This window comes from Alexandromys fortis, unplaced genomic scaffold (genome assembly GCF_014885135.2).
Source record: "Alexandromys fortis isolate MF-2015 unplaced genomic scaffold, M_Fortis_MF-2015_v1.1 scaffold_0, whole genome shotgun sequence".
In the NCBI taxonomy this organism is placed as follows: domain Eukaryota; kingdom Metazoa; phylum Chordata; class Mammalia; order Rodentia; family Cricetidae; genus Alexandromys; species Alexandromys fortis.
In genome coordinates, this window is record NW_026067949.1 from 27,486,058 (window position 1) to 27,504,499 (window position 18,442).

General features: G+C 37.8%; 1 protein-coding gene across 3 annotated transcripts in view; it reads right to left on the reverse strand.

Annotated features, from left to right (window-relative positions):
* The window catches only part of Gabra4 (gamma-aminobutyric acid type A receptor subunit alpha4), a 74,383-nt gene that overhangs the window by 20,749 nt on the left and 35,192 nt on the right, over positions 1-18,442 (reverse strand). The window contains exon 9 of one of the 3 annotated variants that reach the window (XM_050149555.1): positions 7,492-8,075. The exons of the other annotated variants lie outside the window; for them this stretch is intronic. Coding sequence (XP_050005512.1) covers positions 8,034-8,075 — 42 coding nt within the window. The 3' untranslated portion in view covers positions 7,492-8,033. Of the gene's footprint in view, positions 1-7,491; positions 8,076-18,442 lie in introns of those variants that run through there. 3 annotated transcript variants of the gene reach the window in all.

Genomic DNA, 18,442 nt, shown 5'->3' on the forward strand with positions numbered 1-18,442 from the left:
AAAAAGTTGAATTAATGGAGGGAGAGAGCCGAGTCAAGGCTACCAAGGCAGAAAGAACGAGGAGAGAAGCAGGGAGGCGCTTCTCAGGAGTAAAGGTTTCAGTTATGCAAGCTAAATAAATTCCCAAGAAAACACGTGTTTTCTCACTCAATATGATGTTTCCTAAATCAATCTGTTTGCCCACAATTTCAAGATGTAATTTTTTCCCACTGTGTAGTACTCCATGTATAAATGGACCATATTTTCCTTATCCATTCATTGATTGAGGGGCATTAAGTTGTTTCTAGGTTCTGACTATGAAAAATAATGCTGTTATGGAACATAGTTGAATACATGTCATCGTGGTATGATTGAGTATCCATTGGTAAATATCCAAAAGTGGTATTGATGGATTTTATAGTAGGTTATTTCCTAATTTTATGAGAAATCGCCATACTGATATTCAAAGCAGCAATACCAGTTTGCACTCCCACCAGCCATGGGGAAGCAAATATAATATGTCCTCACTCATATAATTGACTTTTAAACATAGGCAAAGAAAAATCAGCCTACAGTTCACAATCCTAGAGAACCTGACAACAAAGAGGACCCTAAGAGAGACATCCATGGATCTAATCTATATGGGAAGTAGGATCATGGGAGCAGGTAAAAGGGAAGTGGGAAAGAAGGGAGGGGAACAGAGAAATAAATATAACTCAATAAAAACAACTAAAGAAAGAAATACACACCTATACAACGCCGCTTTCTAATTCTATAATGTGTATTTGAACCTTCCTAAGAGAGTAGACCTTCATTATTCCCATCATATAAAGAATAGGAAATTTAGCTGGTTAGTGGTAGTGCATGCTTTAACTTCAGCACTTGGGAGGCAGCAGCAGGAAAATTTCTGTGAGTTTGAGGCCAATGTGGTCTACAGAGTGAGTTTCAGGAAAGTCAGGCTGTTATACAGAAAAAAGGATATTTTAGGAAGAAATAGATATAATTAGCCAATTAGTACAAAGCTTACTATGAACATAATGTTATGTCATACATCTTAAATATGCAGTGTCTGAACAAGCTATATCTGAGTGAACCTAACAACAAGAGGTAAGAATTCCAACTTCTTTACTACCAAGTGGGGCAGTTCTCAGGTTTCTTCCACGTACACACTCTACAACCATCCCCAGCATGGTAAGACGTGTTTGTGACTCAGCCTATTAATGCTACCAGGTTGCTTTTTTTCCTCCTTCAGACCTGTGCCATTGTAATCTTGGAATGGTCATGGTTAACTTCAGGTGACACCTCTACACAAACCTGGAACCACATGGGAAAGGAAAACCTCAACTGAAGAACAACCTTGATCAGACCAGACTTTGTTCATGTTGGCGATACATTTTCTTAATTGCCAATTGATGCAGCAGGGTCCAGCCCATCATAGGTGATACCATCCCTAGGCTGGGGGGGCTGAGTTACCAAAGAAAGGTGCTCAAGTCTGGGGAAGCAAGCCAGAAAGCATCATGCCTCTGCACCGAAGAGCCTATAGTCTCTTCCATCCTGGAATCCCTTGATGATGGACTACAGCCTGTGGCCAAACAACCTTTTTTTTCCGAGTTGTTTTGGTCAGTGTTTTATCACAGCATCAGAGAAGCAAGCTAGTACAGGATCACTTTACAAGAGTTACCTTATGGAGTAACTCAAATGAAGACATCTGAAGTCTAAGCACTATGCCCTAGTTAAGCTCTAGCAGCATGGGCCCTAGTCCCTTGATTCTGAATCTTTGCGCACTCTCCTCTATCTTCTTTCTTCCATCTTCGTTGCTTTGCCCTCAAGATGGAATCTGTTTCCCTGACAAGTTTAATGTGGCATTTTGACCACCTTCACTGGAATCTTTCATCATAGAAATTTCAACCAAAACTGTGATACCTTTACATAGCATCAAATGTTCATGCTAGACTAGTATTTAGCATGTCTGTGTAAACATCCTTCCCCACTGAGTTTCTTAGGGCTACATGGCGCCTTATTATTTTCCTTCCCTCATCAACCAGCAGTAGGATGCACTATAAATTCCTATATAAGAATATATTGAGTGGATATTAAATAAATGATGAGTAAATTGTACTAAAATAATTCAGCAACAAAATCAACCTCTGTACATACAAAATAGCAAAATTACTTTCACACAAGTCTCAGGAGATACGTAGTTAGCAACACAGACAGCCAAAAGCAACACACTTAAGTCTACTTGAAACCCATATGACAATCAGTTCTTCTATGCAGATTACACTTCCTGGGATACTATAGAAGTTAATGAACTATTTAATGAGTCAATCCTGGAGATTAGCTGGTAACCAGAACAAAATGCATTTGCTCTCTTGTTTTGTACATCTGCCTATGACTAAGTGATTACCACTGAGCAGGAAAGAATCACCTCTGGATTGACCTCCCCACGCTCTTGCCATCTGATGTCCCTCCAGAAAGGCATGGGCACTACTCACCTGCCTCTCCAGTAGCAAAACAGAGAAGTGCATGAGCCTCTTTTCCAGGATGCTTTGAGACATGTAGCCAGTGGCTGCAATAGCTTGTTTAACAAGATTCCCTTTCCCTCCCCTCCTCTCAATCATCTGAAGCTATCGTTTATTGAAAAGCTGACTTTCAAAGCACACACTAGAACAGCTTTTCTGTACAGCTGCAATGCTATTTAAAACTCCCATGAATATCTCCACAAAACCAAGAAAAATTTAAGCTGAAATCCTGCTCTTAGGAAGGACATAGTAAAATATGACCCTGTGGGAGAAAAATTTCAGAAATGAAATCTAGTTGTTAATTTAAGGCGGAAATCAGAAAACCAGACAAATGACTTTTTTCTGCAAGAGAACACCTGGAGTTACTATTAAGAAAGTCAACCTTCAGGCAATTTCATGAGACTCTGGTAGACATTTGCAGACTGTCTCCAAGCCACTTCTTAATAGGCTTCAGAAATGTGAACAAATGCCTCACTTTTTGCTATGATAATGTTGAAAATGGATGGAGATTAAGCACTAAAAGCAATTCCCTAGACACCAGGCAGATGGAGAAACAGAGCACCATCCCTGGGAAGAACTAAAGATTGAGCCCTAGTGGCTATACCAGTCAACCTCAAACCCTTGTTTCCCATACAATTTCAGGGCAAGGGAAAATCCCAGCAACCCACTGATGATTCTTGTAACAATTATGAGATGCTTTAATTTCATGCAAGAAATGGTATCATCTTCCCACTGTGATCAAGCCATCCCACTTCAAGGTCCTTTTGCTTCACTGTATAATCTTGACACTTTTTTGCATCTCATCAAAGTGAAAACTTTTAGAATGTGGCCTTCTGCATTGCAACCCACATTTCCCTTGTTTAAAATATTCAATTTCAGTCCAGAAAAAAAATGACCTGACAAATGAAATTATATTGGATACCAGTCACTATTATTTTGTATTTTGGAGAAATTTAGTTTGAAGCTATTGACAAAAACTAGCTGATTACACCTTTGGAAGATCTCAGAAATCAGAAAAAGCAGTATGAGAACTGTTTTGTATTCCACTGAGTGTTATGAAGTCCTACAGCTCATTTTTGCTAAATTTTAGCTTCTTATATAATAGGGTCTCAGAACTGAGACTAAGTGGATGCTTGGTAAAGGGTTGATTCACTTCAAATAAAGAAATGACAAAAACAAATCCCTTGGGTATGATAGGACAGCAGTATATAAACCAGAGATCCATGCAGTCTGATACCTTGCATAGCCCCTGACACAAATGGGGCATTTAACAAACATTTCTTGAAAGAATGGATAAACTAAATGTGCACAAGCTAGAGACCCTGGTGCTTTTGAAAACACTGAAAGGTCCACACCAATGTCTTAACCCATCATTTCATCACAGAGCATGATTAAAAACCTCATCAGATTAAACCAAATTTAATCACATTATAAAGCATTGTGAAATCAATAAATGAAAATGCAATGCCAGTTTTGAGCTGCTGGTCCCTTGGTTTAAAAATACCTTCCTAGCCGACTGAAATCAGTACTCTTTCTCCCATGTTGTTCTTTCTTTTGTTTCCGTAGGAAAGAGTGACTTCCAGGGATCCAAGATGACACAACACAGATTGCCAAATTGCATGCCACCCTGCAGTTGCCAAGGAGATAATGTATGTCATTCCTACAAATAACATGTTGCTCATGCCTTCATTTTCTTTATCTAGCTTTTAAAGATATTTTTTTCGCCTGAGCTGAATGCAGATAGGGTTCTACGTGAACTGATGGAAACACTCCTTTTTAAAAAATGTTGTTTACCCCGTCCCCCCAAGGCACTTGATCGCTTTACATACTCAGCTTCTGAAAGGTCTGAACACATTTTATGCCAATTTTGGAACTAGTGATTCAGCAGTTTTCACGGTGTGTGTGTGAGCGGGGTGGGCATCCTGAATACTGTCTGCCTGTGTTCTAAGTAAAGGCCAATTAAATCCACACCTGGCACTAACAGAGTCTAGCTCAGAGTGGCTTACCACCAAAGCAGCTGTGCACAAGTGGACGTCAGTGGGGGAGAAGAGAGACAAAGGGAGAGGAAGGAAAGGAAGAAGATGTAGGAGAGGATAAAAAGTCAGGAGAAGAGGAAGGGAAATGAGGAATGCTTTTGGGGAAGCTGATGTGGTACAGACTGAACATGTATAAGGTAACTAGAAAAGAATTCATAAAATTTAAGGTATGGGGTGACATGCAAATTAGCAAAGGCAGAGCCGGTATTTCACTCTGGGTATAGTTGGATTGAAAGGAGGGATTTCTTTGTGCTCTAGTGCAGCATACCCAGTCCCCTGAGACCAGTGGGCAAAAGCAGCACCTGCTCCCTGGGATCATTGGGCTTGACTATAATGCTGTTGAGGGGTTTCACGTGGTTACAATAAACGTGGCTGGGGTCAAAACCACCCCAAAGATATCTTCAACCCCACTTCTTGTTGCCTCACAACTTCTTCCTGGTGTGACAGCTAAACCTTCCTACAGTCTACTGGCAATAACACCACCAAGGGATGGTTCTTAAAAGGGGTGATTGCATAGCCATTTGAGGCTGTGTTCGTATCATCTTATTCCATTATCTTTTCTCAGTATTTCCCGAGAACTCTGCCTTTCAAAAGGTTCTCAGAATTCTAAAATATTCTCCTCATGACTCTCGATAGGCCCGATCCGTGAATCCATTCGGTCATAAGGCTCACACTGAACATCCAGTAAGTACTTTAACCATTAACACAACCACAGCTTTTATCCTTTGGAAATCTATCAAACGATTATCACAAACACAGAGACCCTCGGCTAGAAAACTAGGATCTTAATGACACGAAGCAAAGAGAGAACGCTGAGGAGTAAACACTTCTCAGGCTGCGGAGTGCATGCAAACCAGGGGAGAACTTGATGGGGAGCTAGTGAAAAAGAGGCAAAGAATCACATCTCATTGCTTGCGTTGCTGGTCGTATGTGACTGTCATCACTCTACCATGCTGGCAGATGGGCCCAGAGTAAACATACATATGCCTTATTTCATGTAGCAATTTCTGAGATGGTGCTGCACAATAAAACAGGCCACACACTGCAGTGTTAAATCAGGTCTCTCAAGTCCAACCGCAATCCAAACAAGAGTGCTCATCCCAGAATGGACCACTTGGGCTCACACTGCTTTTTGCTAATGTGAGCCCAGTGTATGCTCTTACGCAGGCCAACCAACAGGATTAAGCCTTTTAGGATCTCTCCTTGCTCCAGGAGACTTTCCTAAACAGGAAAAGGCACTTAGACAGTAAACAAGACATCTCTCAGCAGGATAGAGACCAGACCTGTGCCTCAAGATTCCTCTACTCAAGTTGGTAGATTTTTATTTCACTGTACTTGTCTTGCCTCAAAAAGGGAAAACAACCCATTCTGCAATTTGTCTTAAATGAGGAAAACAATCTAACAAAATTTCTGAAAATAAATGATATTTCCTGTCTTACATTATAAAACAATTTGCCGGTACCTTATTTAATCATAATAAAGCTGTTGAAAGTGATATTTCTCTCTCTCTCTCTCTCTCTCTCTCTCTCTCTCTCTCTCTGTGTGTGTGTGTGTGTGTGTGTGTGTGTGTGTGTGTGTGCATGTATGTGTATCTGTCTGTTTGCCTATGCCTCTTTCTCTTTCTCTGGAACTGAAAAACTATTATAAGTTCTACGATTATGACTGACTATGCAAACTTAATGACTACAAAATGACTGGATAGGCATCAGAAAATTAGTTGTGGAACATGGAACATAATTATTCTAAATTGTCTCATGGGTTTTTGGAATCCTCTATTAATTGCAATTTTTGCCATTAATTCTATTATAGCTTAACAATCACAGTTATATTTGTCTATATTACTATTTGGAGTTAAATATTTTTACAAATTTAAGTGGTCAACACAGTGCACTTCTGCCAGAACAAATGTTAAACTGGGTTGACTGTAAGTCAAAAGTCATAGGACAAAAGTTATAAATCTGAACACTTGCTGAACACACATGGAAAAGGTTGGCATATTCATTAAATGGTAATTGAAAAACGTTTTTCTGGGAAAAACTTTTTTTTCTTTTTTTTTTGCTCTGATTCTGAAAATCATGTAGAAAAACCATTTTGATCAATATATATGAGGATAGAATATGCCTATTCATATTTGATCTCAGTGATGAATTGATAAACTTCTTTACACATATTTATGGCAATGTATTAGATTAAAAATTCAGCTGTACTTCAATGAATATTATTCATTACAGATGTAAAACACTGAATGATTAATGAAATTTTGAAAGATAAATGTAATTCACAAAGAAATAGTGGGAAAATAAATATAGATAATAAAACTGAAATACTAAAAAGTCACTAAAGAATTTGTTTTTAATGAACTGAAAACAAATAGGAAACCCTATATAAAAGTCTCATTCTATTTTTTATGAATTGCTGGAGGATACTAAAATAACTCTGTCAGCAGATCAAGTCCCCATTGACTATAATCTATTTGAGTCCCAAAATATATTCTTGTTCTGTGGATAATAGGTAACCTCCTTGGTGCCATTTTTAGAACAGCCCCATTAGCAAACATTAGGCAGACAGCATGTGAACATTTTTCAGGATTGGCTGTAGCCAAGTGGGTTTCTTGCAGAAGCAGCAATCGTGAGCTGAGCACATGGGAGAGTGCCTATTGAAGCTCGAAATTTATACAAACCTCTGCTGCTTCAAGTCAAACTAAAATAAAGCAACTCACAAATGGTCCTGCGGAGAACAGTAAGATTTCCACACAGATTTGCTTTCCTCAGCCCAGGGCACACTTAGTGGAGCTCCAAATTTATAACATTTTCGGTTATAAAAGCAAGCAACAAAAACAAAGCAGCAAACTTATGTGTTAATAATAATCATAATCACAGAACAACCTTTTATTAAATAGTTTGTTGTAACAATTAGGCATTTGGAAAAAATAATTATCAGTCATCTGTCTCATCTTTACTACAAAAAGACTATTGCCCATCTATTACTTTTTTTAATCATTTGACCAGCAAAATCAAGGCATATCCATATAGCTTCCAACTATAAACTCAGACTTTTCTCAGAAATAAATTTCCATAAGCTAATTTTACATGGAAGAACCAACCACTGAAGGTCAGCGGCACAGTTGTGGCTATGCACTGACCACTCACTGCCCTCCCTACTTCTTAGTTAAAGACCTGCTCAAAGAAAGTATCTCTCAGATTACTCAGTGGTTGCCAGGTCCCTGCTTACAGAAATTTGAGAAAAGAACATTTAATGTCCTCAAAGGCTTCCACTGGCTACCTTCCAAGTGGGATGCCCATATGACCAAATCCTTTCTTCATATGCACCAGAGAGCATGTCTGTGTGTTCCAGGGATACCTTGATGGAATATTTCAGAGTGACTCTCACAGTCCTTCTAGATGGAACCATTCTGTGGTGGAAATTAGAGATAACCTACACCCTCAAATTAAAGCTTAAAGCTATCAGCAATAGGAAGGCAAGGATAGCACTTGCTTCATATGAGAACGTTCCAAGAGACCAGGTGGACTGATGTTTTCTAAAAAAAAAAAAAAAGTCGTTTATATTTCCTTCAGTTATTCCAAATATTTATATAGTACTCATGAAAACAAACAAAACAAAGTTGGAATAGGCTTAATTGGGATCCTCTGTGATACTGCTTTGACCTAAGACTTCTGTTACTGTTAATATTTTGAAGAAAATACAGTTGATTCATTCATTTTCTCATCCATTGATTTAGTCAATAAATAACGTGTCAGGCTCTATGCTACATATTAGTCTTAATGGTAGCAGTCTTTTAAAAATATGGTCCATAGACTAACCACATTTATTCACATGGAGTCGCAGTTATGAGACTAGAGATAATACCAAAATAGTAAAATGTTGGCTTTCTGCTCCTTGGACACACAGATCCCCACAACCCTTTGATAATTTGTAAATGTATATTCTCAAACACCAAAGATCCAGACACCAAGAAAATGCAAATGTGGCCAAATGTGAAGAGTGGGCATCCGAGGTCACCAAATTGGACAGTAAAAGACACTTTGAGGAACCTCTGATGTACTAGCCCAGCAAGAAACCAGGGTGGGGCAGATGCCTTATGGAATCAGCTACAAGAAAATACTAAGTAAGCATCTCATACACAAGTTAGGGAAATTGACCAAATACATAACAATTGCTTTTTACAATAGACATTTTTCTTACATAATATGCCCTAATTCATTTAAGTGAAATGAAATAAGTCATATCCAAACTGATGCATCTTGAAACTGCTAAATCATCTGAGGCTGAGCAAAACGCTGGAAATTTAGAGATGTATATTATGTTGTGGGAAAATTATCTCCTCAAAATAGCAAGGAGAAAATTGGCAGCTTAGTCAAATAAACCAGAAGGAATGAATAATTTTACTCAGTAGCTTACAGACTAGAAGTTGCGGCAAAATGGACTGAAACATTGAGAGAAGTTTGTTTCAAGCATTGTGTACTTTGAGGCTGTTTCTTTCTCTATCCTGTGAAGACCTATTGGTCCAGCCATATAGTGACACAGAGGGGGAAAGATCAAATAAAAATTAATTTACGTTAATGATACAGACTTTCCAGTGAGAATGTGTGGCTCTTCCATGTACTGCCATCCATAGGGTCTATAACTTTCATTCATTACAGAAACAATGAAATCAAACAGTAGGTATTTCTGGAGCGCCTAATAAAATCTCAAGTAGCTGTGCTATAATCACTCAAAAAGTAGTGGAGTAAATTGAGAAATAAAACCCTAGCAACATACTAATAGTTTATGAATTATGTTGCTCATATTATCACTTCTCCCTCTCTTCAAATGGACCATGATGGGGAAGCCCAGAGAAACAACTGATGTGACCTAATGGGAGCTCACTGGCTTTGGACTGACAGCTGGGGACCTGAATAGGACAGAAGTAGAGCCTCTGAATGTGGGTGACAGTTGTGTGGCTGGAGCAGTCTTTGGGGACCACTAGCAGTGGGACTAGTAATGAAACCTAGTGCATGAACTGCAGTTTTAGAGCCCACTCCCTGTGGAGGGATACCTTGCTCAGCCTAGAAAAGAGGGGAAGGTCTCTGTTCTGCCGCATTGGTCCTGCTTCCATGGTCCTGCCTCAAGGTGATTTGACAGACTTTGTTGATTCACCATGGGAGGCCTCACCCTCTCTGAGGAGTGGATAGGAGTGGGGTGGGTGGAAGGTGGGGGGAGCAGGAGAAAGGGAGAGAGAGGGAACTGGGATGCAAAATTCTAAAAAAAGATTGTTTTAAAAAATAAAAAAAGCTATATTGTTGCTCTAAAATGATCCTCCCTCTATGAATATCATAAGCCAACTAATGATACATACTCTAATGAGCTGACTTGTTTCTGTGTTATTCTTTTTCATCTACTGAGTATCAGAAGACTCACCATCTGAATCCTCTCCACCATAATCTCAAGTTCATTGCGCTTCTCACAGGGTGTTTTGTTCCCTATATCATAATTGTTTTTCTACATTATCTTTATATTCCCATATTTTTTCACCCAATATAGCATAAATTCTGTAAGAGCAAAGTAATTCTTTAAATATTTTCCCACAACATTCACCTGATCATATGTTAGAAATAAATATTGCTTATTAGATATATGTGGATAAAACAGCTTATTTCAAGTCAAAGTTCAGAGTAATACTTGAGTTTGTTTTATAATGTTTAAAATTTCAAAAATAACAAATTGTGGGTAACTTAATCTACTGTCAATTTAATTGATTTGGGGTTTGATAAATGTATTTCATACCATGTAAGAGTTTTGAAAGGTGCATTCCTTTTCTGTGGCTTTGCTAAACTCAAGGTTAAGCAACATCTTGTTTATAGGTCAGATAGAATTTCAGTGGAAGATTTAATGTTTAGCTATGTGAACAACTGAGATAACTTTCTGATATATCAGAAATGAGGTGGACTGGGTATGTGAGAGGAGACAGGAAGGAGGCCATCATGGGGTTATAACTGAAGGACAAAAATCTCTACTAGTTTCTGAGCATATATTTGGATGCAGTGTATTTGGCTTTAAATCTTGGCTCTGTTACATAGCAGCTGTGTGACTTTGGGCAAATCACTTAGACCTGTTGGTGCTTCAATTTCCTCATCTATAAAAAGGATTGCTGTGAAGATTATAGGAGAATATATATTATATATATATATAATGCTTAAAATACTCAATGGTACACAGAAAATACAATGCAAGTGATGTTTTTATTGCTGGAGAAACAGTATGAATTCTTTGTGTATGGGTGAATATAAAATAACCTGAATATTTAATTGTACCTATCTCAGTGATGCCAAGAAAACTACCCTCAGACTAATCAGGTCTTGATATGTTTTATGCAATAAATTGTATCCATGTTAAAGAAAAGAGCAGATCGTGCATTAATTCAGACATTGTCTCAGCATGCAGTGACACAGACATCTTAATTTTAACAGGTTGAGGTATATTCTAGTTTACTTTCACAAGTTATCAGATGAATAGAAATCTAAATACTGGGTTGTGTGTTCAAACTAACACTAGAGAGCTTGAGGTAGAGACAAAATGCCATCTTCTTTGGTTATGTTTAGGTAAAGGCAGCAAAATGCATCTAGCTTTATGATGCCAGAGAGACAAGGCTCGAATCTAAGCCAACTGTTTACTAAACATATATTCTACACAGGGCAGCTTGTGAAGGACACCTTCATCAACCACAAAAGTATGTGTGTAATAACACAACTCATCTTGCTGTTTGTTGTCCAGATGAGACACGTTATTTATATGTATGGCAACTCACAAAAGGTGTTACAAACAGCAAGCAAACTAAGAAATGACCATGGGGTCTAGAGAGGTGGCTGCATGGTTAAAATTACTTCCTTCTTTTTCAGAGGACCCAGGTTCAGTCCCAGCACTACACAATGGTGCACAACCTATATGTAAGTCCAGGCAGGGATCTAATGCCTCCATCTGATCTCCTCAGGCACCAGGCACACATGTGCCACACACATATAAATGTAGGCCAAAGACTCATATACATAAAATCAATCTTTTATAAAAAAAAAAAAACATGACATGGATAATTATCACCATCGTGATGCTAATGCTGTTTTCTAAAATTGCATAGCTACATTTCACTACTTCTTCATTTATCATGTTATCTGTAAAAAGAGTATTTGAAAGAAACAAATTTGATGTTAATCTAATCATCTATGATATATTTATAACTATAACACACACTGCTCACTGTGTTACAATGGTACATTCCCTTACTTCTTCCTTAAACATTAGCTAAAATATTCAGTTTCCTCCTGCACTGCTACATTTATGGTCTATTCATTTCTGAAGAAGGAAATAGCCTATCTTCAGTTAGGATGCTAATGCTGGTCGTTTTTCCCCACATGACACTACCAACAATTACCAAAATACGCATACTATTGCCCTCATAAGCTGCAAACACTGACTGCTTTCTTTCCATCATCATCTAGATGCTGTCCCTTAATTCACAACATTTTGCCTTTCAAGGATGAAATTACTATCTCAATTTAACTTTCTCTTATATAATTCTTCATTACCCTTTCTGCTTTTCTACAGTATTTTGTCAATTTTCATTGCAAATTCCCTGTTCAATATCTAGCCTCGTCAGTATCTTCATACCTATGGAGGGAAAAGAAACACATTCACAACATAACAATGCTGAAAAGTTGTTCTATCAACGCATACATAATGATAGCAGGTTCCCATTATGTAATTGAATATAGAACTTCTGCAGTATTTCTCCAGCATTTCTGCAGTTCTAGGGTACTAAGAAAAAAAAATCTGCGAGTACATTTACACTACTATCAGTGTGCTTGATTTATTGCAAATGTCATAACATAGTTTATATTAATTATAAGTCATTCTCAAGACAAACAGCCTGCCTCTCCCTGAACTGACACTGTGGAATTTAGCCTTTGAATCCTCAGTGACTGACTGTAATAGGTGCCGGATAGCTCATTAGCTGAGATTCACATTCAGACATTAGGAAGTCATGCCTGCATTAGAATAAAATAGCAAAATTAACGCAGGAAACAAGGCATAACATGAAAAATAATTCTGGCTTTCTTGCTATATAAGTTCAATGCATGTGCAATTAAACAATCATCCACGACCTAAAGAGTATTACCGATTACAGAGCATTTTGTACCAAAGATGCTATGAGTTTGGGGAGGTACTTAGCTAAATGAGATCTGAAGAATGTCATGAAGCTCCTGTCACAAACATGCCTAAATGTCAAATGAAATGACAGTACTAAACTAGGTCCTTTCCAGGCTGCCAAGGTAAAAAAAAAATTTTAAAAGAAGTTAAGATATGAAAGGAGTAAGAAGAAAAGGGAAGATGGGTGCTCTATTTTGTGGCATTAAGTCTAACTATTTAAAGAACAGCATTTCTAAGAGGGGCTTTTGAACAGCATTTCTTTGAAGATGACTGAAGTTAAAATTTGAAACTGACCCATTTCTGCACCCATTAGGAAAGGAATGAAGCTTGCCTGTTACCGACCACCAGAAAATCGCTGTGTTTAGCACATCATAAGACTCTGATATCGGTGAAAGTGAAATGAGTAAAACGATCAAAAGTCACTTGGTTCTTCCTTTCCTTGTCCGGAATGGTTGTGTGTGGATGTTATTTATTTAGCTTCTTTTCTAAGTGTCCTTTTCAGTCCTCTATTGCTGTCCGTTGGCTGACCCCAACGGCTGACAAATGTATCTCAGATTTGATCATTACGCAGTATAAACATGAACCGGCATGTCACGGTGTGGAACACAAATATATACAATTGTATGGGTAGTCCCAAGGACAGGGGTAAAGAGATAGCTCAGAACTTTAGAGCACATACTGTTCTTGCAGAGTACACAAGCTGAGATCCCAGCACCAGTCAGGCAGCTCACAATCATCCATAATTACAGCTGCAGTAGGACCAGGAGCGTCCAACCTCTGCAGTCACCTTCAGTCACGTGCATGTTCTCACACACAAATACACACAACTTAAAAAATAATAGGAAAGTAAATCTTAAAGAAGTCAATGTTTAAAAAAACTAAGAAGGACAAAAGGAAGGTGAAGAATAAGTTTCTATTGTCTTGGAAGCTTTCAATAGTAATGCTGAAACTCACTTCTGCCTTCTGGTCTCATTTATTCCTAGTAAAACAAATTTTGTATAAAAGACACAGGTTGAAAATCCATGATGAATACATTGGTTTCTCTTCTTAGAAACACCAATTCATATGGTTGGCTCACAACCAATCAATAAACAACTACAACTTTTAAAATCTATGTTATGAACTACTTTGGAAAATACAATAAAACCATACTCTATTTCATAAATGAGTTTACATCTACCAATGTAAACAACAATTATATAGGAACCAAGTGAAGAAAAGTTCCACTGACTACTAAAAAGTGATAAATGAGATCCTCCGGGCTTTAAACATTGAAAGTGCTTATGAAATTTAAGGAGGAACTGATCATGGGTGTGCTCTGCTGGACTGAGAACCACGTTGTATATTTTACCTGCTTAATGCAATGTAATCCTCAGCATCTGCCTATCTCGTAGCCTTTTTATTGCCCCCATTTTATAGGTCAAGACAATTGAGACAATGTCTTTGAGATTCAGCAGTTGACTTAGAATGGATTCCATATGGGAAATAAGATTAGAGCTTGATTCTCAAGAATGAGTATTAACTGGAGATTCTCATAAAGGTATGCATGGTACATCTTGGCTTATTTATGTATTCCTTTTCTGTCACCTTTTTACTTAAGACTCTAAGCAGAGAAAATAATTCTTTGGTTTTCCAAACAGCTTTGCTGGAATCTATGCATACTTTAAAACTGAAAAACACATACAGTATGCAAGAAAAGTAAAATGAAAATAAAGGAAAATGAATGAGGTGGATGGAAAGCATATGCAGGTAGGGGAGAGGTATGGAATAATGAAACAAGAACTCATCACTATTGTGGTAAAGGATGATGTGCTGCTGTGGAAAACTGAAGTAATTAGTTTGTTCATCAAATGTGCTTCATTTTCCCAGTAGGTGATGTCACCACTGTCCCCCTCATCCTCAGTGTCCCTTATCTGACACATCCAATAAGTCACTTCGGCTCATAACCTTAGCCTTGCTGCCTGCTAGATAGAAGACTGTGGCAGAGTACCTGAGTCTTAGGAAATAACCTCCTTTATGGTGAAACATGGATAAAATTAGGGAGTATTTTATGAATTATTAGAAGTTATAATCTAATAGGTTATATATAAGAATTTATTTTATTATCACAAGAAATAATTCACAATACTATGCAATTATCAAGTATTCATAAAAATATGAGCGAAACAAGACTATCACAGGTGTGAAGTGACTTCTGCAGTGATTACTTGTATAAGGCCTGCACAAGAAGATGTCATCAACATTCCACTGTTATGATGGGCTGTCATTTCTTCGGGGGTGATAAGTTACCCATGCTCTAATAAATGAAGCCCCACCCATGCTCCTGCAAGCAACTCTTATTGATTCCAGTGGATCACCGATACATGAAGACAAAACAATTTCAACTAGTCATGACATTGAGAGGAATTTGTTGGAAGGAAGAACAGGTTCTGTATGAGTAGGAAGGTGATGAGAGACGGTAAAGGGGAAAATATCAAAATACAATGTAACAGTGTCAAAGAATGATAAGCATTTTAAAATTATGAACAAAAGATTTACATAACATGGGCTTATCAGTACCTATGTCTTTTCTTTTATGTTCATGTACTATCTCTATAAAAAAAATTTGTTTAAAAGCCACTTATGAGTGAGTACATGTGATAACTGTCTTTCTGTGTCTGGGTTACCTCAGTCAAAATGATGTTTTCTAGATCCATCCATTTGCCTGCAAAATTCAAGGTGTCATTATTTTTTCTACTGTGTAGTACTCCATTGTGTAAATGTACCACATTTTCCTTACATCCCACAAATCACAATCCCAGAGAACCTAGATAACAATGAGAACACTAAGAAACACATATATAGATCTAATCTACATGGGAAGTAGCAAAAGACAAGATCTCCTGAGTAAATTGGGAGCATGGGGACCATGGGAGAGGGTTGAAGGGGAGGGGAGAGGCAGGGAGTAGAGCAGAGAAAAACGTAGAACTCAACAAAAATCAGTAAATATATTTGTATATATGTATATATGTACATACCTACATTGTAATGCCTATATTTTACTTAATAAATGCTACATGGAGACTTTTACAAAGCAAGGTCTCACGAAAGCACATTTGAAGCATTTTCAATACTGGGCATACCATATTGGCTATGCCTTAAGTCATGACCATATAACTTAGTTGCTGAAAATCTCTTTCTCTTTTTGTAAAATAGCTCATGTGAGCTTTCACTGATGTAGCACATGTGAGATACATCACATAAGGCTTGACTTAAAAGCTTAGTTAGTGTTATTACATCACTGGTTAGTTTTTCAGAAGATATAGCATGTCTACCTTAGTACATAATTTCTGGATGAAAATGACTAAAAAACATAGTCAAATAACTTTTAAGAAAACACAAGCATACATGTGTCTATGTGTATATGTATGTGCATGTGAGTGCAGATGCCCAAAGGGGTCAGATGAGGGAATAGATTCCCTGGACCTAGAGTTACAGGCAAATACAAACTGCCTGAGGTAGATGCTAGGTAGATGACCTGAGATGCTCTGTGGGAGTAGTGCATGCTTTTAACCTCTAGGTCATGTGTCCACCCCTTGATTTTAACATGTATACATAACACTGTTTAAAAGTTTTTTCTGGTTTTAACTCTGTACTTAGTTATCTTTTTAAATCATTCTATTCACCAAAATTGTCTGCATCCATGAGAACATGGATATGATAAAAAGAAGCAATAAGAACAAAATCATAAGGACGGTGTCCTGCTCACTTATTAGAATAGAGTCAAGGGCAAAATTAAGGTAATGATGCGCCGAAACAGAACAGAAGTTTTGTGCCTCTTAAAATAGCCAAAGGTATACTTGAGCTACTGACAGTCACTCTCACATTCCAGCAATTGGCTTTTTCATGAATATTCCATTAAGCCATAATCTTTTCAATTCTCAGAGAACAGAAATAGTCACCATAAGCCTCCACCTAGCCACTAACAGTCTATAGGTCAAATAAATCAAATCACGAGTGAACTCCTAAAAGACCTTTGAACTATATTCCATTAAGCTCCAAGGTACTTTACAAATGAAGTGCTCAAACACATTTTAATCCAAGTCAGTATCACTCAAAATAGTAATTGGTGGTATATTTTAGGACACATATTTGAATAAACAAGTTTTGCTTGTCTGATTAAAATCTCTACTGGCACTCCAATCCATGGATACTTAGAATATTTCATTTCAGAAGTAAGAAACAAATTTTTGTTGTTAATACATTCTCTCCATTTTTGTACTTTCTCCTCCCTATTTATCTGTCTCCCAATTTATTTCCCCTTTAGTGTATTCCCAGCCTATGAAGTTGTACTTGTCCCTGAGGCCACACAGGAAGCTGAATTCAAACTTGCACTAAATCATTTGTCACCTTCTTTAGAACATGGGTAGTTGGAAGTAAATTGCCAGGAAGATCGAAGTCATTGCCCAGGCACTTGTTATAGAGGACATAAAGCTCATGATGAACTTTTGGATTAGTTTTATTTTAAAATAACCCTTAAGGCTGAAAGGGTAGGGCTCTTTGTCATTTTGGAAATTTTTAGATAAGTCACAAGCACACACCATGTATACTGTGCTGCAGAGAAGTTTCCGAATCATGGTTTAACCTAAAAGATGAGTTCAGCCAAGCTTTACTGGCAATTACAACTTCTGTGGTCAAGAGAATATTTCAGAGAGCAAATGGTAGATTATCAGTTATCTGCTCATCCTTGGAAATTCAATATGATAATTTTATTCCCAGTATTTTATATTTTAACATATTGATAATATTTCATCATTATAGCTGTGCAAAAATTCTCATTAGGGCAAAGAAAAAAGAACAGAATCAACTCATTGTAAGTGGAATTTATTGAGATAGGATATTATAATACAGACCATGTTCACCTCAGACTTGTGATTGTGGGTGAATTCTCAAGATACATTAATTGTATGTATTAATTGTAGGTATATAGCATTAAATCTGGTTTGTATGAGATACATTTCAAAATCTAGAACCTTTAGAAAAAAGCCATTTTGGAGTTAGGGTGAACGAATGCTTATATCACACATTTATTGTATTTTATAATTTCAATATTATTAAGAGACCCACATTGGAGCACCAGACAGAAATCTCAAGGTCCAAATCAGGAGCAGAAGGAGAGCGAGCACGAGCAAGGAACTCAGGACCGCGAGGGGGGCACCCATACACTGAGACAATGGGGATGTTCTATCGGGAACTCACCAAGGCCAGCTGGCCTGGGTCTGAAAAAAGCATGGGATAAAACCGGACTCGCTGAACATAGCGGACAATGAGGACTACTGAGACCTCAAGAACAATGGCAATGGGTTTTTGATTCTACTGCACGTACTGGCTTTGTGGGAGCCTAGGCAGTTTGGATGCTCACCTTACTAGACCTGGATGGAGGTGGGTGGTCCTTGGACTTCCCACAGGGCAGGGAACCCTGATTGCTCTTTGGGCTGACGAGGGAGGGGGACTTGTTTGGGGGAGGCAGAGGGAAATGGGAGGCAGTGGCAGGGAAGAGACAGAAATCTTCAAAAAATAAATTAATTTAAAAAAAGATAATGTTGAAAAAAATTGTTTGAAGCCTTAAAAACATGACTTATAGCTTCCAGAGTGATGCACCATGCTTTGTTCAAGTTCATGGGGTGCCTGCCCCTTTCTGAATGGAGACAGAGGAGGAGTAGA